The following is a 10,597-nucleotide window of genomic DNA, read 5'->3' on the forward strand; positions in this document are numbered from 1 at the left end:
TATTAAGTGTGAATAGCTTTTGCTTACTCATGGAAGGAGTGAAAGATAGAGTCAGCCTGAGTTCTGCTAGACAAGTAAAAAAAGAAAGAAAGAAAAGTTCCACAGTTAGCAGTTCATCTAAAGATAGTAATGAAGTAAAATACAAAGCATCATTTTATTTTAAAGGAGGCAAGTATACCTAAAGCATTTCAACCTTAGATTGAATTTCCACCTGATTTCATATGGGGGTGGGGTACAGTTTTATTTGACAAGCTCTAGGACAATATTTGGGGTTCATAAAATTTGGGGAAAGTTTGGTTTAATGTATATCCAAATTTGAATGTGGGATTTTCAGTAACTTGATGGATTATGTATCTGGAAAAAAGAATTTGAACTTCTTTAATGGAGTTAATTTCCCCAAAATTTATGAGATGAAACATGGTTGTGCTTCAAGAACTCGGTCATGACCCCACAACTTGGTCTCGCCACAATCCTAGATGGACAACACAGGCATTTTCTCTTACATATGGCAGTGAAATTGTTTCTAGGATGGGTAACCTGAGGCCCTCCAGATATTTTGTTGTTGGACTCCACCCCCCATCAGTTCCAACCAGAAGAGCCAGTGAGCAGGGATGGTGTGAGCTGTAGTCCCACATCACCTGGGTCACAAATTCCCCATCCCTGTTGGAAGTGAAGGGGACACCTGGTAAAAATGTAAAAGATAAAGCCATGTCACCGGTTGCACTCAAAAGTAGCTCCAAGAAGTATGTCAGGGCACAGGTGCCACTGTCTCCTATTCAGGAGTTGCTGCCAGAGTAGTACCAGGAAAGCCAGCTGCAGGAGCTTCTCATTACCTCTCCTGACCCGGCAAGAGGAGGAGAAGTGCTGAGTTTTCAGAGGTGTTTTGTGAAGTTGCTTAGCCCTTTCCTTTTCTCCCTCTGCAGCTGGGTTCTGAAACTAGAACCAGGCACAAATTCAGTTTAGGGTGGGGGAGACAAGTCAGCTTGCGTTCATGACATTTGCAAAAGGGAATAGTTCAACATTCCTTCACCTCTTGATTCTCCCAGACCAGTTTTCCCTCCTCTACATTGACGCTACATTGACGTGCATGTAGTTTTGATTTTTAAGAGTAAAGAAAAACTATGGTTGTGCAACATGGTCATTTCTTCCTGGGTTGAAAAGAGCATTCAATACCCGCGGGGAGAGGACTTGCTTTGGCTTCTCTCTTGGCCTGAGCAGGCTAGAGCAGGAGAGGGGCTAATATCATGGTCTGTTTTAGAGGTCCATAGGATTCCTTTCAGACTATGGTATTACTGCTTATTCCCACAGTTGCCCCAGGCATGAAAGTAAGCCGCCGCCTGGTTCAGTTTAATAGTTCTTGCAACATCTGGGCACTGCAGAAGAGTTTTGCTTATGTGATCGTTTGCCCGCCTTAACTTAATTCTTGTCTTTTAATTCTTCAGCTTTTTTACTTTCCCTCACATATGTAAACTAGCTTTCTGTACGAACTCAGAACTCTTGATAAATCCCACCAATAGCTTATACCATTATTGGTGATGAGGAGATTCTTGACGCAGTTTATGTTCTGCTGAATTTAAATATCTTCTCTTCAAAATCTGTTTGAGCAGATTTGCAGTTGATTTTGCATGTGGTATATGCTATTGCTTTGGGGTTTGGTCCAACTTTACATGCCTGGGAATCCGTTCCCTTGGTGGGGTTTCTCCTTCCTCTCTTCCCGCTAGCAGCCTTCCATGCACCCAGAAATCTGCTCCAGAGGATTGAGTAACATTCCTGGGCGGATTTTGGGTGTGTGCAGGGATGGGGAATAAGTAGAACCAAAAGTCTCATTGCAAGCGCAGGTTTCCACTGTGCAAGTGAGCTGCCACAACTGAATCTCATCCTTTGTGTTTTGTGAGTTGGATTTGCCAGTTTTTGTCCCATCCTTGTCTCAAGATTTTACATGTACTGTTTGCTCATGACCTGTATTGCACCTGTAGCGTAGGTGAAAGAAAATGCTTAAGGAACCTGTGAATGTGTGGTTATTTAATTTTTATGTGTGTGAGAGAGGAGAAGGTAGATGGAGTGCAACATTGGTGACAAAGGACTGATTGTGAATAGTAAAAATATATGCTGTTTGACCTAACCTCCGATGGCAAATGTCTGAGAGAAAAACTAGCTGGCTGAGTACCCTTCAGCAATACTCCCAAACGCCTAAAATTTGGAAGTTATCTTAATTAATTACTTGCTGTGTATTATTAAAGGATAAACCAAAACTATGAGACCTGATCAGTGTCCCTACCAGTCAGCATAAATCCACACCCAGTACAAAACCAGTTGGTTGCTTAAAAGTTTTGCTTTCAGTAAATGCTTCAGAACGTGGTCTTCAGAAAATCCTGCTCATTTGCTTTTCTCTCTCCTCCAACCCATATGCATGGCCGACTGCATTCCTGTTATGTTTGGAATGGATTATTTCTCTCTTCCTAAAAGTTCTTCTCAGCTGTGTCTTGTGTTCCCCCCCCCACACCCTGTGACCTTGTAACTTCACCTTAGTACAACAACCTTCCTTGCACTTAACCATTCAACCCTAGAAGCTTGATTAAGCTTCAGTACTTCATAAGCTAATGTCTAATTCCTACTCTGAGCGGTTTAGTTCCTCAGATTCTCAGTCCTTCAACGACAAGAGCAAAGAAGAGTATTGACGGACTGTCCCTCTTGTTCTGCTGCAGGTCTTCCGGCCCCGCACTCCACCAGAAGCAATAGCGCTATGTAGCCGTCTGCTGGAATACACCCCCACGGCACGCCTGACTCCGCTGGAAGCGTGCGCACACTCTTTCTTTGATGAATTACGGGACCCAAACATCAAATTACCGAGTGGGCGAGAGAAACCTGCACTCTTTAACTTCACCACTCAAGGTAGTCTGGGAGCATGAAGGAAGATTGTGTGTCTGCACTTTCTTATGGCACAAAGATGGCATCATCTCAAATAGTGGTCAGAAGGGATGGATAGAAATGTTGGGCAGCTGGAAAGAGGGGGAATATTTCAAAGCTTGAACTGTGTTGAGAAGGTGTAGAGAAAGGGTTTTAAAAAAAGTCCAAGAGAGAGACTTCTTTACCCCTCAGTCAATCTGGCTTGATCGAAGAAAGGCTGTTTGACATAGATACGCATCCATAATCTCAATAGGCTGATACTTCTGTGTCATGATTGCCGTTATTACTGGGACATTCAATTCCTAGTTAGTCATAGATGAAATTGCTTGTTAGATAGAAGATTGAAATATTCTTGGAAGAATAGAGACTACTGCTCATGTTCACATTTTTACCAGGAATCGTATTTAATAAGCTAATTGAGTATGTAACTTAGAACATCCAGGAGTCCAGATTTAGCGGATCAGCTGAAATGCAGGCTAAGGAAGTCTGTTTTCGCAGTTGCCTTGCACATGTTTTCAAGAACTGTACAATTGTTAGGGGTTGTAAAACAGAAGCATACTTTGTGGCCTGTCTTGTTCAGATTCTTTGGGAAGATGGCTGCCACCCAATTGCAATTACTCGTATGCATTTTGCTTAACATAGGGTTGCCATACGTCTGCATTTGCCCAGGTCGGCAGGGCTGTTTTCCCATAAAAATCGCTCAAAAACAGCATTTTTCTTCTTGCAATTTTGCCAAACAGCTTTGCCAAAAAGAAGCAGCAGCTCAACAATTTATGGCAACTATGGTTAACATATCAATTTAATTTGCACATGGTTAAAAAAGATCTGAAGCAAGAAGCATATTTTCTTTTATAGGGTGCTATGTGTCAAAGCAGGCATTGGAAGAGGCATTTATGCTTGCATGTGAGAGAAGATAATATTTGCCATCTGCTGCCTTTATATAGAAAATAATTCTAAAAAATAAAATGTTACCTGCTTAATCAGCAGCACCTTTTAAATTTATTTTTATCAATGTTAATTAATTAATTTAAAGCTTTTTTATTTTTAAAAAATCTAGCCAGTTAATAATATTGCAGCCCTATTTGAAGATACTCTTTTCTATGTTAAAGTCAGTGAAAGGACCGTGGCCACTTGTCAGGTTTCGAAAGGGTGCTGGGATAGTATTTTCCAAGCGCACAAATGCTGCTGCTCTTGAGACGCACCTTTTCTGCCTTTAAAGCATTTGCTCCACTCTGGGTTATGGTACTTCCTTTCCTGGTTGCATTGGTAACAGTAAATGCTGCCAGTTCCTCTTGACCCAGGACCCACCATGCCAACTTCCATTTCTGCATATATGAAAGTAACCACAACACTGCTCTGAACAGCTTGCTAACTACACTGGATGTTTAATTTGCCTTATCTCAGCACTGAATTACTTGAGGCAGTTCAAACTAATATTGTTAAAATCACTGGTATGTCTTGGATTATTTCTGCTGTTCTGTAAATGGCAGGCTGGAGGGGAAATTAATGGTTGTATTCAACGTAGTGTAAGCCTGCCGTTAGTGGAAGTATTTCCACTTATGAAAAGGGACTCCCTTGCCTCTTCCCCCCACCCATGTGCCCCTTAAATCTATGATTGGGGTTCCCCAACTTTACAGGGATTTGGGGAGAGGGGCTGAAGAGACCTGTTGTGCAAACGGACACCCTTGCACAAATGGGATGCATTAGTTGGCTACGGCCCAGGCAAGCAGGCAGGAGGACCTTTTGTGGCGGCTCAGTTGTATCTGGAGGTGCTTTAGCAAGAACATATTCAGCTCTCAAAAAAATTGCCATTGCCACTCTGACTGCTGCTTAAGTCGATGGTTACAGAGGCCATCTCTGGACAGAGTGGCTGGGGAGGCCCAGCCAGATGGGCGGGGTATAAGTAATAAATTATTATTATTACTATAAGAGCATTCTCGCCAGTATTACACACTTGTGAAAAACAGAATGCCCTACCGCTGGCCCCAAGTATGTAGAATTTTACTGTGCAGTAGGTTGTCTTATGTTGGTTTCCTGAAGCAAATGTGCCAGTAAACTGGCGGTACAGTATCTGCTTTTCCTTGTTGTTTTGTTACCTATTTTATATGTAAATTTTCACTCTACTTTCCATCCCTCAAAAATGTTTGACAGAAAGTTTAATCTCACATGAGATCTGTACTAATAGAATAGCTGCAATTCAAAACACATTCTGCAGCAATCACTGCTGGGAAATGCAATTTGGGGCAGGTGGGGGGAATTTAAGGGCAGCTTAGGGCACATGTAGGCATTTAAAAAAATGCCTGTTTTAAAAAGTCATCCCTGAAAGACAAATTGGAAGCCCCCCGGGAGGGGGGGGGTAGAAGGAGTGATGTATCAGGAAAAACAGGGGTAGTTTGGGCATAGGTCATTTGCCCATGAATCTTGGGGCATCTGGTCTCTATGAGTTGTTAGAGACAGAGGAGAGTTCAGTTAGCCATTTAGACAGTCAGAACTGTTTTGAACTGGCTGGCCACCAGCAGACAGATTGTGATTGACTTCAAAATAAGTAATCCAGAAATAACCGCCGCCCCCCCCCCCGGATCTGTAGCCCTTGTGTCCTTATTGCCCAAGGAGTGGACAAAAGGATGGATGGAGGGGACCTCCTGGCTTTTCCTCTCCACCATCTTATGGGGAAATAATACTAATAACGACAGTTTCTTTTAGGGATTTGGAAGGTAGAGTGATTGCAATATAAGACCAGCTGCTTCAATCTCAGAGTTCATACTCGCTTCCCTTCAACATTATTGGTTTGATTTAGTGGTGTAATCGTACTAATCATTTGCTTGTTTTGTTTTAAATAGCTCACAGTTCCAAGAGCAAGGTGTGTGGGTGTAGAAATGCACAAATACACAGCCTGTACAAAAACAACAAGGGGGAAATTTAAATTAAAAGAAATGCAATATAGGCAATTTGGCAGACATCATGGCAGAGAAAAACCTTTTCAACAGAAAAGAAGATGCAAAGGATGACAGTCTTTCCCCAGTGAAGTTGTCTGAGCAGTTTCCAACTCTGGGGAAGCGTGTTAGAATCATCGATTCTTAGCACCACATGGCCATGTGGCTGATGTGGGATAGGAAACACTGTGTGAAGCGACTGGCAGAGTCTCCCTGTGGGCTGGCTGTGAATACTCTCTTCTTCAACTTCCTCCTAGAACTGTCAAGTAATCCGTCTCTGGCTTCGACCCTCATACCTGCTCATGCTCGGAGTCAAGCAGCTGCTTCAACCCCGACAAATGTTCCAGCAGCCTCAGGTGAGACTTCCTTCATGCCTGCCCCGTTTTTGCTTGCTAAACTATTCCCCCCCCCAAACTGTCTTCCCTGACACAGTGTGTCCTCAGTTACTGATCATATATTGTTTACGAACTGAAACCCCCCCCCAAAAAACCCCAGCAGCCAATACCAGTTGTGTTTGCTAGATTGATTTCCATTTCAGACATGGGGTGAATAAGGGAACACCAGCAATTTCCACTCCAGATTTCCAATTTCATCAGCATTCTGCAACACCCGTACTTAAAACAAACCACAAGCTGTGCAGAACCAGATACCGGGATGGTGCAGCCTGAGGCTGGGGACAGGTTTCTTACGAGAGGTGAGGGCCGCCACGTGTGTGCAGGATCCTTGCCCTTCCTGGCTCATGGAAGCAGCTGGGGAAGACTAACCAAGTGGGCAAGGGTGGCGAATGAACACGTTCAGCAAAGCAGGGTTGCAACCTGCCATAAAGAGGCAGTGATAAGACCTCTGCTGAGAAAGCCCTCCCTGAACCCCACAGTTTTGGATCATGACTGGCCAGTCCCCCATATTCCATTCTTAGGCACGGGGCTGGAGTGTGTGGCCGCTTCTCAGCTCCAAGCTTTTCTGAATGAGACAGATCATCCGTATCCATTTATTACTGGCTCCAGCCATGATTATGGGACAGAAAAAGCATTGGCTGTGTTAGTGGATGACCTGCACCAGGAGCCAGGCAGCAGGAGTTGGTTCTCCTGGACTTTCCATTGGCCATGGTTTCTCTGTGGGACACCTCACTGGGTTGGATTTGGAGGCATTGTTTTGTGGTGCTTGTATAATCTCATTGTGATTATTTATTGTCTATGTATACCTCACTATATCTGTAGATCTCAGGGCAGTTCACAACATAAAATCACAATGTAAAAAACACAAAATACATAAGAAAAATAAGAGCAAAGACAACCTGACAATCCCCCCTTCCACAACACATTTTAAAGAGTATCAGATGTCAATCAGCCAAAGGTCTGGTTAAAGAGGAACCTTGTCGCCTGGCGCCTCAAGGTGTATAAAGAAGGTGCCAGCCAAACCTCCCGGGGGAGAGAATTCCCCAAAGGGGGAGCCATTGCAGAAAAGGCCTGCTGTCCTATTGCCACCCTCTGGACCGCTTGAGGAGGGCACAAAGAAGGGCCTGGTGGGCTCATAAGGAGAGAGGCAGTCCTTGAGGGACGGTGCTCCCGAGCCGTGGAGTCCTAGGGAAGGGGCTGCTGTGGGTCTTCTGTTTGATGCTGTTAACCTGAGGTGTCCCTCGGGGTCTGCCCTGCCCCAGGATGGCTCTAGGAGAGGTGGTCCAGAGTTTTGGGGGCTGCCGCCACCATTCCATCTCTCCTTTCCATCTAAATAGGACAAACCTGGTTTGGTGTTAGTAACGGACTGGAGGAGGGTGAAATAATTGAAGGTTATGGTCAGTTGAAAGGCAGATCAGGGACTAGGGATTCATGATGTGCTGGAGGGGGTTACACTCCCTGAAAAACTCAGGTTCGCAGCTTGGGAGTACTCCTAGATTGAACCCTTAATGGTCAGATTTAGGCAGTGGCCAGGAGCACATTTAAAACTAGTGCACGGTTCCTGTTCCTGGAGATGTCTGCTCTGGCCATGATGCCTTAGTTACATCCTGTTTGGATTCCTGCAAGGACCTGTATGTGTGGCGGCCTTTGAAAAGTGTTTGGAAACTTCATCTGGTCCAAGATGCTGCAGCCAGTTTGTCCTTTTCACTGCTGATGCATAGCAAGTCAAGTTTTAATAGCACTAGCTGCTGTGGCCCCAACATCTCTTTCCTGGATAATAGGCACTAGTTCCAAATGTATATGAAATAAGCATTTGTTTGCTTCAGTGGTTCACCATTTTACACTTCTTGCCACTCTATTCACTCTTTGTTCAGCTTAGCGGAGCCATTTTGGCGCATTCTGCTTGCTTGGAATTTTATCATCTGTGCTTTGGTGTCTTCTGTAAACTTCAATACTTGGCTACTTAAGGCTGTTTCCCCAAAACCACACCCACCTGCCCCACACCTGACGTCAGACACACAGGAGCTGCCAGCGAATAATTGGGAACCTTAAAGAGCGTTCCCAACCATTCATTTGCATATTATTATTATTATTAATTTTATACCACCCTATACCCGGGGGTCTGCCACTGCCTATGGGCAACCCTATAGCACAGTCCAGCCCTTCATGGCACACCCAACCTTTGCCCAAACATTCAGGAGCATACCATTGTATGTTGGGACACTTACAGATTCATCAGAGAATGAAAAATGTATTGGTGATCTATAGCTGGCTGTGGAGTCTGGTTTAATGAGTATGTTCTGCATTTATTGACTCATCCTTTTTTCCTACTTGGGTATTTATATGACTGTTAAAAATGTTAAAGAGCTACTTAATTATATTACACAAAGTGTCCCCCCCCCCATTATTTTTCTAGTTTGATCTAATGGATAGCCTTTTGGTAGAGATGGCTCTCGCTTACATCAGATTGTCTCAGAAATACTTTATCCAGGAATCAGTGAGCAAAACTAATTCATTATTGAGCAAAATATGAATTCATGTGCTTCGACCCTTTTACCAACTGCCTCTCCAAAGCCAGTGTGGTGGCAGCAAGAGCTGTCCTTGTTGCTAGAAGAGGAAAAGAAGGCGATGTCCGCTGGTAATGTAGTTCTCCCAAAGACTCCTGCAATGACAGCAGGTTTTGTGAATGCCAAGCAGAACTTGTGAAGTACAGAAGTGCTTGGTTTTTCTTGGCTAAATAGTGAGGGAGCAGCCCTTCTCTGCAACTGCAGTTTAGCAGAACAAAAGCAGAGCTCCACCAGCACATAATGCGTATGTTTCAAGCAAAATAAAGCTTTCCCATTGTAGAAGTAGTAGACTTTAGGAGAACTACACCTTCCAGCAGAAAGTGGATTCCCCACTCCTCTGGAATAGGGAGAGATCAGGTCAACCTTCTTTCTTTCTTTTTAGCAGCACCAACCAGAGAATGAGAATGAGAATTTGGGTGCTTACACAGCTATTGTCTTCTGTAAAGATGGCTCACCAAGTACCTGACAGCCCCATCACAGTAAACTTCGCAGCATTGCTACTTCTCCCACTTTTTTCAGATAGCAATAGCTACCAAATAGAGCAACTCACAAACATCAGATACTACAGGTCTATGCAAGTGTCTCGATTTATTGCAGTCCAACATTTTTCTTTTTTTGATATAAAATTTTGTAATTGCTTTGATTTGCACCATGAAACCTTTCCCTCTTGCTGTGTTTGATTATGGACTCAGGAAATCACACAGCTGTATCCTATACCTTTTAATAGGAATTGTGACAGCCTTTAAAAATAACCAATCTTTTATTTCTTTTTTCCGAACCCTGTTTTTATTGTCTACTGAATTCAGGAGAGGAGTTGGGGAAAAGGAGCATAGTGGGCTCCCAATACTTTTCTAACTCTGTAGAATCAAATAGTGTCACCTCTTAGCAGCCTGTTTATTTGTGTCTGCTTATCAATCAAGTGTTTTAATACCTGTTCATCAGTAAATTATTTTCAAAAGATGTTGGGTATGTGAGGCCTAAACCTCAGCTATTTGGTAAAAAACCATGATTGGCCAAGGTTTATTAGTCACATGGGTTTTATGTGAGGAACTGCCCCAGATATAGCCAGGCATCACTGTAACACGCTGCCACCTTTGCCTTCCGGTATTGCTTGGTTCCTCTTGATTTATCAGGCCTGTCTTCACGAGAAAAGGGGCAGAGATGTTTTTTTTCTGCTTTCCCAACCCTTCAGTGTGCGGCACGTGAAACCTGCTCTTGGCACCAGGCCCTGCTATTGCTTTCCCAGAGCCATGACTTTTGGGCCATGTCCAGCTGTAGTTGAACCGAATAGTCTGATCTAGGCCTTGGCCACCTTTGCGTGTTTGCTGGAACTCACAAGGATTAAAAGTGCAAACCACCCTCCCAATGTCCCCCAGCACACCAGCTCCTCTCAGACCTTTGCATGCAGAGCTGAAGGTCGGGGCGTGTGCATGTTGTGCATGTTCTACCAAATAAATCAGAAGTCTCCACAGGATCAGGATCCCTCCCTTACCAGGATTCCTGATTATGTGGAAGCAGAAGCCTTGCTCAGGGACTTCATCTCGAAAAGGAGCCAGCAAACATTGGGGGTTGAGGTGAGGCTTATGTCTGCTCTTCTACACGCTTGTAACTCTCCTTCCAGAAGAGGACTCTCTTGTTTTCCAGGTACCAAACAGGCCCTTTTAAAAAGTGCCCAATTTCTCTCTGACATTCAGGTGCCTCTCCCTTTGCCACAGCTGCCTTAAGAGGCTTGCCCGCAAGCAGCAAGTTTCCAATATTTAACCCGTGTCTTTGCTTTCTTTTGCGGTCTTTGCAG

At 44.0% G+C, this 10,597-nt stretch overlaps 1 protein-coding gene across 2 annotated transcripts in view; it reads left to right on the top strand.

Moving 5' to 3' along the window:
* The window catches only part of GSK3B (glycogen synthase kinase 3 beta), a 63,369-nt gene that overhangs the window by 47,624 nt on the left and 5,148 nt on the right, over positions 1-10,597 (top strand). For both annotated transcript variants that reach the window (XM_083481875.1, XM_083481876.1), the window contains 2 exons: positions 2,706-2,892; positions 6,098-6,196. In XM_083481875.1, the coding sequence (XP_083338001.1) occupies positions 2,706-2,892; positions 6,098-6,196 (286 nt within the window). The remainder of the gene's footprint in view (positions 1-2,705; positions 2,893-6,097; positions 6,197-10,597) is intronic.

Source organism: Podarcis liolepis, assembly GCF_965112155.1.
Source record: "Podarcis liolepis genome assembly, chromosome: 17".
NCBI lineage: Eukaryota > Metazoa > Chordata > Lepidosauria > Squamata > Lacertidae > Podarcis > Podarcis liolepis.